This window comes from Lepisma saccharinum, chromosome 23 (assembly GCF_977018435.1).
Source record: "Lepisma saccharinum chromosome 23, izLepSacc3.1, whole genome shotgun sequence".
Classification (NCBI taxonomy): domain Eukaryota; kingdom Metazoa; phylum Arthropoda; class Insecta; order Zygentoma; family Lepismatidae; genus Lepisma; species Lepisma saccharinum.
Genome location: NC_139251.1, coordinates 64,284,443 through 64,301,321, shown reverse-complemented (window position 1 = coordinate 64,301,321; position 16,879 = coordinate 64,284,443). Strand labels below are relative to the sequence as shown.

At 37.5% G+C, this 16,879-nt stretch overlaps 1 protein-coding gene across 2 annotated transcripts in view; it reads left to right on the top strand.

Moving 5' to 3' along the window:
* Positions 1-16,879, top strand: part of Grip128 (gamma-tubulin complex component 5) — a 131,034-nt gene that overhangs the window by 85,187 nt on the left and 28,968 nt on the right. For both annotated transcript variants that reach the window (XM_083144628.1, XM_083144630.1), the window contains exon 17: positions 13,121-13,280. In XM_083144628.1, the coding sequence (XP_083000754.1) occupies positions 13,121-13,280 (160 nt within the window). The remainder of the gene's footprint in view (positions 1-13,120; positions 13,281-16,879) is intronic.

Sequence of the window (16,879 nt, the reverse complement as noted above, 5' to 3'; positions counted from 1 at the left end):
ATTATAAAAATTGCATCAAATCCCAGAATTCAATCAGAACATCAGAAAATAGAATTCAGAGTGAGAATCACTTGCTGACTAGCAATATTGTAACAAAAGTGGCTCTGGACCCACATGATGATAAGAGATGTATTTTATCATGTGGCATACATACTTTACCATGGGGTCATTGTGATTTGAAAAATGGAAAAAAATGCCCAATTACAGAGCATGATTTGAAATAAATAAACATGCCTATGAACTTATTTGGGTTCAAAAAACAGGCTATTATGGACCTGCCGACACCACAACCCTCTCCTGATTTACAATCTGTAATGTCTAAACTGAGTGGCTTGTTAATTATTCATCTGAACAGCATATTTACAGATAATGATGAAGAAACAGGCAAAACATTGTACATATTTAACAATAATTTAAATCATTACCAATTACCTGTAGGTGGGCAATTGCAATTTATTACAACCCCTGAGGGTGATGTTAAAATTTCAGTAGGGAGAAATATTTATAGAATTAAGCACTCAAACATGATTTCTGGCACTGTATATACTGTTTCTGCTGGTGACTGCTTATATATTGAGGTCCCTGGATCTTATGACAAGCTTATACCCTTTTTTATAGAATTAAGAATCAGATACTCTATAATAAATAACCACTAAAACAAAATGCCTAATGATATATTTGGCCATACAAGACATGAAGATCACAGTGATGAGATTCTGATGCTTGATGTCAGAGTCAAGAAATTAAGAAGTGATTTACAAGCTTTACAAACCACACTCAATGCCAGTCTTCAACTAGAAATTACAAATTTACAATCACAATGCATGGACCCTCTTCTTAAAATTGATTCTGAACTCAAATTGCTGCTTCAAAAATATACTGATCTGGCAACATTAGATAATTTTCAAAGTTTAGAAGAGGCTGTAGCAGCTCTTCAAGCCAAATTTAAGACCCAGGCCACCAACTCTGAGCAATTGAAGCAACAATTGGAAGAGCAGATAAATAATGTCCAGGCACAGCTCCAAACAATTGTCAAAAGTATAAAATCACAAGAAGATTTTGATCTAGTCATTTCCACTCTAAAAGAACAGATTCAATCACTCCAGATACCTAATCTGGATCCTCTGCACAATGCCATAGCCGAGGTTAAAGAAAAAATTGAGACACTTGAAAATTTTATGAACAATTTGCCATCTTCTGATGCTTTGAATGCAATAACTCGGAGTGTAGCAAATATTAAGCTGCAACTTGAAACATATGAAGATTTTGGAAAAATTCAAAGTACCATAACCCATCTTGAAGGTACAATAGCAGCAGTGCAAAGTGATTTGGCAAATGTACAAGAAACTCGCCTGCCTGGGATTGTAGATACACTTGTCAGTGTCCAGCACCAAATCACAAAGCTTGAAAACCTCAACACTGAATCTGAACTATCTCATTTTCATCACTTGATCGATGATATCCAAACAAAGCTTGAAATTTTACAACAATCAACACCCACTCAGGCAGATATAGCCCTGCTCCAAAATGCTATGCAAAATGTGGCCGATGCTTCTGAATTAAACAATGTGAAATTGGCACTTGAATCTTTGCAAAATACAGTATCAAATCTCCCTACATCACAGGAACTTAAAAATATTAAGAGAGCTGTGAATAGGATATTGAAATCAGAAGATATCAAGAATATCCAGACAGAGATCAAACATCTCACTCAGACAGTGGCCACTCTACCAACCAATCAACATATTAATGAATTGCATGCCCTGTTTGAGGATATCAGAAGACAGGTCCATGATCTTACTGCTCAAAATTCAAAATTGGCAGTTGTTGAAAATTTGCAACAAATTGTAGCTAATATCAAGCAACAGCTAGGGACCATGGAATCCAATCAAGCAAATGCTCTGTCTGTTTTTGCCACCCAGCTTCAAGAGATTGTGCAACAATACAAGAAACTTATTGTGGACATAAAAATCAAGCCAGGCCACGATGATGTTGTTAGGACCATCAATGAGCACCTTGAATCTGTAACAAGCAGATTGCTTACAGCAGAAAAGGAAATAACAGGCATAATCGAGAATCCAAAACATACAGTAATTCTTGAATTGTACAGCATCCCCAACAAAGAATATGATTCACCATTTACACCAGGTGGCAAAATATATATGCTGTCCCCTGCACAATTTTATTATCAATTTTTTGTTGGGGGCATATTGAGACCAATCAAGATCAAATATTGGCATCAGCCACAGGCACACCACTACCCTACCTTATCAATAACAAATGCTGATAACAAAGTGAAAATCACCAGTGTAGAGTTAGAGGATTTTACAGACCCCAATACATTAGAAACAGCCTATGCTGAAGATGATGGATCTCTGGAATTTAATATACAAATAGGAGACAAATTATATTTAGAAAATCCTGCAGTATCAGCTGCTGAACACCCTATAGTTGCAATATTCCTGTTTACATATTATGTCTAGACAAATTATAGTTGATGAATTACACAGACAAGCCCGACATAATTATAAGAGACTCCCAGTAGTCACAAAAGGCATAGATGATTTATGGCAGAGCGACTTGATTGAAATGGCAACTGGGCAGTTGAAAAACCTAGACAAAATCAACAAGGGCTACAAGTATCTACTCACTGTAATAGATACATTTTCAAAATTTGCCTGGGCTGTGCCACTCAAATCCAAGACTGGAAAATGTGTTACAGAAGCCCTCAGGACAATCATCAATCATTCAGGAAGATCCCCGCGCTATTTGCAAACAGATAATGGCAAAGAATTTTATAATTCAGTGTTTCAACAATTTATTAAAAGCCAGGCAATAAAACATTACTCGAGTTACAGTGATCTCAAGGCCTCAATTGTAGAGAGATTCAACAGAACCTTAAAAAATCTTATGTATAAACAATTTACACTGCAGGGTAATTATAAATGGCTTACAATCCTTCCAGAACTTCTACATAAATATAACAACTCGGTCCATTCCACAATCAACATGAAACCCTCTGAAGTAACTTCATCTGATGAGCAAAAATTGATCAGGACTGTTTATTATCCTAGATACCAGCCAACAACAAGAAAGGCCAAATACAGGGTAGGCGATCAAGTAAGAATCAGCAAATATAAGCACTTATTCAAAAGAGGCTTTACAAGAAACTGGAGCACAGAATTATTTACAGTAGTTCAAGTTAAACCTGGGACCCTTAACACATATATAATAAAAGATCACCGAGGAGAAATTCTCAAAGGCAGGTTCTATGAACAAGAGCTCAGCAAAACTAAACAGCCTGACACATATCTCATAGAAAAAATTATCCGCAGAAAAGGCAACAAGTTACTTGTCAAATGGCTGGGTCATCCAGAAAACAGCTGGATCGATGCAGACAAAATAATAATATGAGCACCTCGGATGTTATAAAAAGGCTGCCAGAACCTGAACAACAGAATAAGAGAAATGGCAACTTGCTGCCTGATAATATTAGGTGTCTTATTGTTGGGCCATCTGCTTGTGGTAAAACTACACTAATGGTTGATAATTTTTTATTGGCACCCAACTGGTTAGACTGGAAAAACAGGCACTTGTATGTTTTCTCTAAGAGCTTGGAACAATTAAAATATCAGCAGCTGATGAAGCTATATGATGGATTGGATATTGCCACTTTTGTACCAGATGTTAAGCCACTTCATGAATGTCTCGATAATTCTGTTGTTGTGTTTGATGACATTATACTGGATAATCAAAACAAGGTTAGAAATTTCTTTACACAGGGCCGACACAAAAACATTGATTGCTTCTACCTGGCACAGACTTTTTCAAAAATTCCGAAGCAGCTGATCCGAGACAACAGCAATTTTATATGTGTGTTTCATCAAGACCATACCAACCTCAAACACATACATGATGAATATGTAGGTGGGGACTTGAGCTACAATGATTTTTCTAAATTTTGCAGCAAGTGCTGGAACCAGGACAGTTATGGGTTTGTCACAATTGATATGACAAGAACACCCAGTAGCGGCAAATACAGAAATAAAATCAACGATTTTCTAGACGTTGAAACATATATAAATAACCATGAAACGACCAGTCATTGATGATCTTAAGTTAAGGGATTATCTTGTAAAAAGATTTAAGGGATGGAAATCAGAGAACCGAGGAATTTATGAAAAACACAAACAAACAGAACAGCCTGTAATTGATGCTATTAATAATTTAGGTAAGAATATCAAAACTGTTACAGAGCAAAATCAAGATTTGATCACAGAGCTCGTACCTGTAGCTGCAAGGAACATATTGGATTATCCATTCACCCCACTTTCCAGTATTCATACACCTAGTCCTGTTGCTCCTAGAAGAATTGAAGCTACTCAGGATCCTATTGAATTGGGTCTTCTTGCTCAAAAATATTTAAGCACACCTAAAGACAACAAAGATGAGGTTTTTGGCTTATATGCTGACACAGAGCTTGATGGGAGCATCATTCATAGAATTGGCAATTTCAGAGTAACATTTATGGGAGATGATATAATTGTTTATTCAGAATCTCGTCTCGGAGAAAAAGGTGCTTTTGTTAAGTACACCGGCACACCTGGATTGTGGGAATTGATGACTAGGAAAAGGCCTGGCAGCTATACAGATCAAGATTATGAGGATTACAAAGAAATATTAATAAAATCAGATGCTCTATACCAGAACAATGATCCCACACAAAAAAGGGTTAAGTCGAGCAGTGGGGCAAAATACAATAATTTAATCAAACCCATATGGTCGCAGATCAAGACTGGCAGTGGAATCAAACAATACAACACCCTGCCTAAAGAATTTGTGTGGGTTGATGATGTCAGGAAACTTGTAGATAGGTTGCTGGTGATAGCTGGGGAGGAAAATGCTGGGAACCACAATTTTTACAATGAAAAGGTTGGAATTATGGACATGATAAGCACAAAATTGTCTAATTTTATAGTGAATGACCCTAAGGGGATTGGATATCTTATAAAAATTATTAATACTCTACCACCTAAATTTTGGAATATTTCTGAGGGTCGGGGGCTTGTTAATGACATTATAAACAAGCTGCCATTTGAACTACACATTCCAGGCTATCAGTATTGTGGTCCCGGTACAAAATTGGACCATAGATTAAACAGAGGGGATCCTGGTGTTAATCCCCTAGATGCTGCTTGTAAAGACCATGACATAGCATACAACACACATTCTGATCTTGACAAGAGACATGTTGCAGACAAGAAATTAGAAGAAGCTGCATTTGGTAGATTTGTAAGCAAAGATGCTTCTTTAAGTGAGAGAATATCAGCATTGGGAACCACCATAGCTATGAGCACCAAACAAAAACTGGGGTGGGGGCTGTAAATAATAAACCTACAATGAAGGCCAAGGGTGTTATGTATCAAATACCTTATGCAGGTCTCAAATCTCTTAAAACTATTGATAGTCTTTTAACCAAAAAGCAGCGCAAGAAAAAAAGCTCTTGTATTGCAAAGGGACATGGTATGAAATTGTTGCTTAGTACCCCCCAATTAAAAAAATTACAGCAATCAAGAAAAAAATTGCATACAGGGGGTTTCATATTTACTATCCCTGCCATCTTAGCTGCTCTCGGGGCTGTGGGGAGCTTGGCTGGGGGATCAGCTGCCATAGCAAAAACAGTAATAGATGCCAAAAAGAATAGGCAGAATTAGATGAGCAGAGGCGCCATAACCTGGCCATGGAGAAAAAAGGCAAAGGTGTTAAGAGAGCCATGAATAAGTTTAAAAAAAACAAGAGCCGCTTACAAACCAAGATATTGAAGCTTTAATCAAGCCACTGGGCATCAAAAATTTTAGAGGTGTGTACATGTCTGATTCTTTGCCAGAACAACCACTCAACAAAGAGTGTGGCATTGTTAATTTGGATGAGTACAAAAATCAGGGCACTCACTGGATCTGTTATCTTAAATATTTAAACAATGAGGCATTTGTGTTTGATTCATTTGGAGGTGTTCCACCTGAAAATTTAGTAAAATATCTAAAATCAGCTAATCTTTATTACAATAATGCCCGTGTTCAAAATTTCAAAGATGTTAATTGCGGACATTTGTGTTTATCTGTTCTCAGATATATGTCTCAAATAAATAAACCATCAATTGAAAATTTTCAAAAGGCCCTGTGGTATTTGAAACATCATGGGGGTATTCCATCTCACCAGCCAAAATTCAATATTGAAACTCAGATTACATGATGACATAGTGTATCCCAAAACAATAGCTCTCAGAGCATTTTATGGCATGTACTTGATCCCTAATATTACACACCACAACAACAAAATTGCAGTAGGGGATCAAAAAATTGTCATCACTCCAGGGCAATATAATCTGTCCACTCTAAATGCTCAATTACCCAGAGGTATAGTGTTAAGTCAAAATTCTGTCACTCACAGAGTAGAGATTGTATCTGCTACAGAAACAGTGCATCTGGGTACTATAGGAGAGCTGTTAGGATTTGAGAACAACACAAAACTTGAAGCGGCCATCAAACACACTGCTATGAATATACCTAAATTCTTAGCCATAGAAACTCTGAATATTCACTGTAATGTGGCTGAGGGTATGATCACCAAATCAAATGGCATAGGCACTCACAAACAAACCGGCATCATTGCAACATTCAAACCTAATTCCGAATTCATGGAGCCAATCATCTACAATCCATCCCCAACATTATATTTTCCTGTGTGTCATAATAGAATAGATAATATTGAATTGATGGTCACTAATGAAAAAGAAGAATTAGTTGATTTTGCTGGAGCCACAACAACTGCTATCATAGAGATTAACATTTAAATAAAAATACATACAATGGAAAATATTGAGAGTTATGAGCTACAATCATTCCCTCCAAACAGGAGGACATTTGCAAATTTAAATCAACCCAACACAGAGATTGAGGTTGATCTTGATGTAGGGGATGGCTTTATACACCCCCACAGAGCAGATCTATACATCAAGTTTGATGTTGTAAAGCTCGATGGAACAGATTATCCGGCAAAATCAAATATAAGACTTGTAGACAATTTTGTACCGCATCTGTTCTCTGAAATTGAGATCAGAAAGCATGGCGTTGTTATAAACAGAATAGATTATCCCGGCATTACCTCCACAGCTTTGGCCACTCTAAAATTATCCAAGACCGAAGCTTCTTACTACAGAATCGGTGGATTTGAGGCTGGTGATAAGATATTAACCAAGAGCCACACAGTGCTGTTCCCCATGCGCCTGTTGCCAGGATTCTTCTCGGATTACAAAGAAATTATGTGGAAGGGCGGGTTAAGAATTACATTTAGAAGAGCTGCAAATGATAACAATGCTTTGATGAGGTACAGCACATTAAACCCTACAGGAGAAGCTTTGCCTAATACCTTACCTGATGCAGGAAAATGCATTATTCAGACTATGGAGTTAAGAATCCCAGTTGTTGAATATGAGGCCAGTTACGCTCTTAAACACAAAGCTGATATAGTAAAAAATCCACAGATTCCTCTGCAATTTTACACATATCAATGCGTACAGAAGCCCGCATCTGGCACATATTATGAATTTGATGCCACAAATTCATTCTCCAGTATTCAATACGACATGCCTGATTTCGTGGTGGTACTGTTTCAGACCGGAAGACACAATAATCAGGAAAAAAATTCAAGTAGATTTGATAACTGCAACATCAAGAACATATATCTTAAAAATGGCAGAAATGAGGTCTTTCCTAGAGAAAATTACAATTTAGACATTTCCAAGGATGATTTTCTTAAATTATATGAAGCTTTTTCTTCCTTCAAGCGCGTCACTACTGGCAATACTGACCTGTACTACACACCAGATGAATTCAAAACACAGAGACCCATGTTTGTAATTAACACTTCAAAAAGGAAACAAGTTGTGGTTAATGACAGGACAAACATTAAAATTATCTGTGAATTTCACGAGGCTTTACCTGAAGACACAATATGCAGTGTTATTCTTATAGGTGAAAAATCATATGTTTATGATGTGAGAAATGAGAGAGTCACAGAGCAGTTCTAGAAGCACGATTCAGGGCTTCCCCCATGGCTTCCCCAATGCCTCGTAATCAAGAGGTCCCGGGTTCGATACCCAGTAGAGGCACAAGTAGTTTGGATCCCACTTTAAAACTGTAGGGCCAGTCCCGATTAGCCTTACTGTGCATAAAATAGACTTAAAACAGCAACTCGAACTAGAAACACGATTTAAACACAGAAACCCTTTGGATATAAAACAATACTTTACCGTCAGAAAATATATTACCTACCCATTTTATACCACCTCTGTTCGTAGCAGATACCTATCCAAAATACAAAAGAAATACAGAAATATTGCAATAATTATTCTATAAGTTACAGACTTATGTACAACAAGACCAAGCCTAAATGCAATTCAGTTTGCAATGACAATATCCAGAAGACAATTCCTCAATATGATGGATGGTCCCTGAAAGAGTACATAGTATAGATAAGAATTTCTCTTTGAGTTCCATGACAAATGACATGTAATTTCCCTCGGAAAAGACACAATAGAGGTAATACCAACAGATATAATCTAATGACGATGAATAACTCTGAAAAGACGCAGTATAGATTATATCTGTTGGCATACAACCCCCGGCCATGCATAATTTATTGTTGGCCGAAACATGGGATTGATCAAAAGATTAGAAAAAGCATGCAATGTTTACTTGACCTCCATTCTAATGTATAGATCAGGCAGTTTCGGCCGTATTGTTGAGCTCCCAGATAACAAAACTCTGGCGATTCTTAATAGAGAATAGAGAATTTTTTACCAAATTTAAGATCTGGGAGCTATCAACAGAGCAAAATCTCACGTATGGAATACCACATCTCTCAGGACTCGAACCCAAAGCCCCTTTGTTTACAAAACTACAATATTAACATTTTGCCATCAGATTTTATGAGGACTCAAACCCGAACCTTTTTGATTACAAGGCAATACACTACACTCCACTCGGTCTCAGAACCCAATAGATATCAATTCAAGATTCCTGGGATTTTGACAGAATAAGCTTAATTTCTGGTATGGTCAAAAATTGACAAATTTATGAACAAAAATCTGGCTGATGCAACTTTTATAAGTATGTGCAAATCAATCTGAAGAGCTCGTACTTTCTGAATGGCGTTTTTACAAAAATCTTGGATTAGGCAAGAGTTCCACACTTGCTCAAAAAGCTCATATGGACATGTTGAGCCTGTTTTAAGTGTAGCAAAGCTGCTTGAGGGGGGCTCGTACTTTCCGGTCCTGTCCGTAGTATCAATACCACTACTTCCTGGGTTCCCATCCCGATCCTCACCAGAGCGCTCAGAACCAAAGAATCAATTCAGAGACAAGAACTTACTGAATTAATGTTGCACGGTGATTGCTGAAAACTTGCAGAAATGGGCTTTATACATTTATTTACAATTCAACAAACAAGGCTCAGATTCTTCCATTACTTTGCTGATTTACATTATTTACATTCCTCTCGTTTGAGCCCTGTGGCATGGAAGCTAGCATCGGCGGAACTACACTGAACCATGGAAGAAACCCAAGCATACAGAATTACACACAAAAAAGTACTGTTTGTAACAGTATGAAGTGATGTCAGTGTTTTTGCTGTACAGATAAAGTACCAACACAAAATAAACTGAAAGCAATATCTAATATTGAGCTCCTGCATAGCCTAATGGTTAGCACTCTCACCTTTGGTGCAAGGAGTTCTGGTTTAGATTCCCAGTGGGAGCTACAAAATTTCGGGAGCACTTAGGAACAATAGTGGCGGACTCCATTCTCAAAAGCCTGAAAACACCAGTGATTGGACACAATTCACTGAACACCTATTACCAAACAAAACATGTTGGTCCTGAATGTCCTGAACAGGATGTTGAGCCACAGGGTTTGTTGTTCATTTGTTGTAGCCAATATTCTAATGATCCAATGTATGTAAATCTCCAAATCACCCATGAAGCCCCTGAATGGATGATTCACCTCCTTTAGTAGTGTATGTAACAAGATAACTACAATAGCTTATGCCAAGGGTTCCCAAACTGTTTCAATTTGCAGCACCCGTAGTGTTTCAAGATTTTTACACAGCACCCAAGTCAGAATGTAGGCCTATCTAACACTTGCAACACTCAGTGTGGTTAGTTTGCTTGCCGTAGGTTAAAAAATAAACATACGTATTTCAAATTCAGAAACCTTTTATATGTCATCATCATCATCCTTCACCGTTTCCTGCCTCTGGCTGGGTCAGCATAGAAGTCAAGCCTCTCCATTTTCTTCTGGTCTTCAACCACTCCTCTCTCTTTCAAGGGTGTTCCAATCTTGTCTTCTTCTCCTAACACTATCCACTATCTGCTCTTTCCACAGACATCTTGGTCTCCTCCTTGTGCATTGTAAGCTCTTACTGACAAGCTTTCTGCACCCATCCTCTTCATGTGTCCGAAGCATCTCATCTGTGCGTGATGTATCCTGTCCTGAAGCTTCACCTCCACTGTCTGATGGATGTCCTCATTCCTTATTCTGTCCCTTCTAGTCTTCCTCAGTATACTCCTTAAGAATTTCATCTCCACTGCCTGCATCTTTCTTTTGTCTCTCTTTGTCATTGTCCTAGTCTCTGCTCCATACATAATTATTGGCACGTAGTATGTGTGATGTATTGCCTTCTTGCATTTCATAGATACATCCCTATTCCATATTAACCTTTTGGGACCCAAGCATCTCGATCGAGATACCCAAATGTAACCCTCCCAGTACCAAGCATCTCGATCGAGATGCTGTGTCAAGGTCGTAGTTTTTACGTTATAACTTTTCTATTTTTGGCTAGAATTTCGATTTTTTTTTTTTATATATTGTTCCTAACACATGTATTTAACAGAAATGGTTTTTTGCATTTTTTTTTGTCTTCATGAAAATGGAGGGGAAAAGGTGGGAAAAGGGACTTCTCTTTTGCGTCTCTTTTCAAGGTCAAATTTTTGCCGACAAAGGAAGACCGGCTTTGTTGTTCTAAAGCAATGCTTTTCACTCCCTCCTGTTAACTGCATTCGAAGGAAGCTTGTTTATCAGTATCCAATGTCAAAATGAAAGTTTTCCATGAGGGCGTAAGCAGGGGTGGGGGTGGGGGAGGGGGAAGACTGGTTGTTGAATCTGCGTTGTGAATATGGAATTTCGAAGTGCGCTGAAGGAAACCTTTGTTTTTTTAGCACAAGTGTCCGCAAGTTGCAACAGGGGATACCCTGCATTGTCTAAAAATGGAATTTCAAGCAGCTGCAAGAATCGGTGCTCATTTTTCACTGCGTTCAAGCTTTTCGTCCGTGAATGTTGTGCGTAGGTGTCGTTTTGTGCCCAAGTGCGAGGACATTTTTTGGGTGAAGTGACAATTTTTTAAAATAATTTTTGGGGGTTTTCTCCCTTCCCCCTCCATATATACGCCAAATTTGCATAAATTTTGTATTTTAACATTTTGTTCGGGGGCAGGGGGAAACACCATTTTTTTAAGAAAAGTATTTTTGAGGGGATTTCCCCCCTTTCCCCCTCCATATGTACGCCGAATGTGCAGAAATTATATATTGTCTGAATCTGTGATTCATTCTGCGTACAATGATATATCTTTCATATCTCTAGGGCATTATTTTCTGAGCTGTAGTCAATTCAATGTAACTCTGCATTTCACTCAATTCCGAAGCTTGAGACAGTGGCGTACAAGCCTTTCGTTTCAGGGGTACAACTCGCGTTACATTGGTCATACGGCAATGATGCAAATATTTTTCTGTTTCTTATATGCCAGGGATAACTTCTATGTGCATTTGGAACTTTTCATATCCTTTTTTTCAGGGGGGCGGGGGAGGGAGAAACCTCATTTTTTTAAAAAAAAAAGTATGTTCAGGGGATTTCCCCCTTTCCCCCTCCATATATACGCTGAATGTGCATAAATTATATACCGTCTGAATCTGTGATTCATTCTGCGTACAACGGTATATCGTTCATATCTCCAGGGCAAATAGTCTCTGAGCTAAAGTCATTTCAAGGTACCGCTGCATTTTGAAGCTTGAATCAGTGGCGTGCCGACCATTCCTTTTGGGGGTACAACTCAAGTTACATTGGTCATATGATAATAATGCAAATATTTTTGTGTTCCTTACATGTCAGCGATCATTTCCATGTGCATGTCGACACTGTCATGTACTTTTTTCTTGAGGGGAGGGTGGGGGAACCAATTTTTTTTTCCGAAATTTTGGAATTTTGAGAGTTAGCCCCCTCCCCCTGCCACATATACGCCGAATTTGCTTAAATTTTATATAGTCTGAATCTGGTTCATTCCGCGTACAACGGTATATCACTCATCTCTCTAGGGCAATTAGCCTCCGATCTACACTCATTTAATTGAAACTCTGCATTTTGCTCAAAATCGGCTTGGGCATCAAGGGGGTTACATGTGAAAGTGGCCTTGGCCACGAAAAGGTTAATCCTCAAATGCTTTGATAGAGTCCACCACCCATTTGTCCTCTTCTGTTTACCTCCTCATCTATTCTTCCATTTCTCTCAATTATGCTTCCTAGATATTTTAATGATATGTGTAAAATTTACTAAAAAGGCATATATTCAGAACAGTCATATCATTTCAGTGAAGATATTGGAACATTTCATGGCACCCTAGGGCACCGCAGCACACACTTTAAGAACCACTTCTTTATGCCTTAGATAAGGAGCTGCATATTTATATATCTACTTTACAAAATGGAAGTGTATGAATTATACCTCTATATTCATAAAATAGAAATTAAATAATTTTATATTAAATTACAAGCCATTTGTCTGATCTGATATCAGATGTGTAAAATTATCATCAATTTCACCATAAACCAATATGCCTATATCAGCCAGTTGGTCGTATCCCTAATATTTTTTTCATTGCAGTCTATGAAGATTTTTCTGAAAAGTATAATAGAGATTCCATTGTATTTGCTTCGTTTGAATATATTTTTTAAGTGACCATCATGTTTTCCATGCTGTTTTCATAACTATCTTGTCTATGGCTTGTTCTTTTAGGTGTTGAACATTGCCCTGAGCGTACATTCCATTTGGAAACAGGGGATCAGTTCTCTCTCATCAGAAACGCTTATTGATATGGAGAACTCGTATGTGCAGCATCACACATTCTTAGCTTCTTTGCTGGGCAATGTTGTGCAGCGTGGGACCGTTCCTCATTGTAAGTTGACTTGGTTAATTTAGAGCAGGGCTGAGACGATATCGATGTATCAACCAATACCAGTGGTATCAGTATCGGTTGGGTATTTTGCAGGGTCTGCAACACGACTTCGTGCTTAGTCTAATTATCCTTGAAATCATGCAAAAATTCAAAGTTTTTAGTTATTTTGCACAAGTGATACATGAAAAATAGGTTTTGTTATTAAATTATAGCAATTATAACATTCTGATGTAAATATTTGAATGTTTTAGAGTGATGCATGTAATTTCAGTGAAATATTAATTGTTAAAAATTTCAAGTATGGGTATCGGTGTGAATTGACGAAGTGGTATTGACTCAGCTCTAATTTAGAGTTTATGTATAGCTTGCTTTCATAAGAATAAATAATATGACAGTAGTTATGTGCACCAATCACGATGCATTAAAATTTGGCCATCATGGGAGATCGAATTTTTAGCAGTTGTACATGCTATCATACTCCCAGTAATAAAATAGAAATAAAAAAGTACCTTGCTGGTACTAAAGTGTACCTACATGGACGGGTGCTATGTGCACAGGGAACTTTACCTTTACCGAACCTTGCTGGTTCAAAAGTAGATAAAAATCCAACATTTTGACCTTACAAGCCACGAAAGTCATTGAGGCTTTTCATCACTAGAGACCTAATTTTAAAGGGAAAATTTTTCCTCTATAAAGAACAAAAGGAAAGGAAAAAGGGACTGTAGTTCTTTTGCAATCTGCTAAAAATACTATTTTCAATGAAAACACAATATATACCATTCATATATAAAAAAGGATACATTAAATTTCGTACTATTGTGCTTTCATTTAAAGTAATATTTTTAGTGTAGTGCAAAAATAAGCTATGGTCCTTTTTCATTTCCTTTTTTTCAAGGTAAAGTACAGTGAATAATCTTGTCATCCATTTCGATAAAATCTTCCTTGCAACAGCTTGCTGACACTTATACGTGGCTTCGCCATTTCACTGACACTCAATACTGTCATCACTTCACACAGTAAAGTCAAAAGTATTCTAAAAAACTTCACAACAAAAGTCTAAATATAGCAGATAAGTACACTTTCAATCCGACAATGCGTTTCTTGCTCCGTAAGCCTTAATCGCAATGTTTCAACAATCGGTGTAACATACTCCCAGCACTCGTGGAGGAAAAGTAAGGTAGGAGGTGCTTTTTCTTTCTTTCTTTCCTCTAAACTGCAGCAAACAGACAATTGTTGAATGTTACAATTCCAAGATTCGTGTTAAAAAATAAAAAAGACTTCCCTTTAAAATATGGTCTCTATTCATCACCAAACAGAGTAAACACCTCAGTGTGATATAAAAATCCTTTAAAACCTTAAAAAATATATAAAGACCTAAAAAAAAGTTTTGATTTAGGTGCATAAACCTGAAATAGGTTCTAACAAGCAAAATAGGTTATTTTAGTCACTGTAAAACTTTGTCAGTTGTTACATTTGTTAATGACGTAACTTCTTATTTCTTATTTACCTGCAAAGGAAAAAAATAAGTTAAAAACAAAAAAATCCGGGGTTACTTAACACCATCCATCCCAATTGTCAGCCAAAAGTAGCGGAAAAAGTGACATAAAATAAGCAAGATCAAACCAAACGTGTCCGTGCTTTTAATTTTGACCAGTAAATTGTTGCAACTCTTTGCACATTTTGTACATTGGTTCCTCCTTTTAGCATGTCAGATCTTTCCCATTTAATTGTAATTGTTTCATTTGTTCTGGTTCTAAGCAAGGGAAGTTTGAGTTTCATTTTGGTTACAAGATGTGTAAGACTATCTGTCGGACAGTCTGAACAAACATGTTCCCGACTGTCTCTTAAAAGGTGCAGCAAAATATGTACAGGTGTGTATTGGTAAGAAGCCTTAATCGAAATGTATTTTATTTTATGCTGTGCTTTTTACATTTAAAACTGTCTTTCCTGATCAACAAGATATTTTAGTATAATATTGTCTCAAGTTTTTAGTGTATTTTTAAATTTAATTTGAATATGATACTGTTCCCTCTTTCACCCTCATGTTCTGTACAAAAATAGGAATTGAATTGATCAGCATCATTATCATTAGAGCCTGCAGTTCGGGTACAATTTGTGTTGGTTAAAATAGGCAGGCAATACTAGCATTTAAATTAGCCAGTATACTGGATGCATTTTCTACTTACGATTGACCTTGTGGGCAATTTCTATCTGCCAATCATGTGCAAAGGTGTGTGCCCTGCTCGAACTGGCAATCTCGGTTGCAAAATGCATGCCTTATGACTAACATCGGCTTCCCTATAGCTACTCTTGTGTCTCAAAGGGAAGCACATTAAGCTACGGTTCCCATAATTTCTTCCTGTGCTGATGAGAGTCGCTTGGAACCAGGCCCATGACAAGCATTCTTTACGAGGGGGCAACCCTTATCAGCTGCTGCCATCTAAATGTGAAAAAGTGGAGGTGGTGGAAGCCCGGAAACATTTGTAGGATTTTGAAGACCCCCCTCCTCCTCCTCCATCCTGCCTACATTCCTGCTTCTAACAGCTTTTTGACAACCCTCGCATTTACAACCAAACACAGAAGGAAACTGTGTGCTTGCAGCAAATTTCAAGTGACACTGATTCTCATTTGTTTGGTGACACGAGTAGCTTTCGGGACCTTAGGATGTGATAGTAAATTATGTCAATCGAATACAATTGAACCAACTGCTGATTCATGTCAGTCCAGCTGCCAGTTCCACATTATGAAAAGTGAAAATAAACCAAATGCATTTGCAACTTAATCACAATTTTATTTTTTATTCACAACAATGCACATTTACTTTCAAACCAAAAACGTACTTTGTTTCTTTGTTTTAGTTTCAATATGCAAGAGTTTCTTGTACTAAAGTCTAAACTAATGGCACAAAGCTCTGTAAGGGCCAGGGGCTTCCGAACAGCTTTTCCCATCAGCTGACACGTGGTCAACACATCTAGTCCCATTGTGGCTGTTTTTGGCTTCGAGACTGAAGCGTGCTACTTCTTCTTTCCCAGTAGCCCCCCTAACTGTCCTTGCGATGTCGAGCAACTTGCTTTGGGGACTCCAACTGGGAATTGAGCCTGGGACTGTAATAAACTTTGCCAGAGTGGTCAATGATCTTATTTGAGATGTGTTGCCTGTAGGAATACAGTGGAACAATAATTTTATGTTCCTGGATTTTCCATTTTTCCAAATTTTTAGTTTTTGTCCCTTGGTCCTCAGCAGAGCATAAAATCGAAATTCTATTGTAAGTGTTAAGTTGACCTAACACTGGTCAACGTGGGTTTTGATGTCTTGCAGATAACTGTTGTCTGAATAATTTCAGCATGATGATTCCAAAAATGAAATCCATTTTTACCCATCATGACCAGTTTTTTCAGAAAACAGCAATATATATTAACTGCCTTAATTCACAATAAAATGTATAGTTCCATGATTTCCCCAATAGATGGGTCTGTTTAGATGGTGGTAAAATATTAATTTGCTACAATACAATACAATAAATGATACAGAATTGTAAACATTTAATCCATCTTCCACCTTCACGTGCCAAATTGGCATAACAATTGTGTGGACTTTTG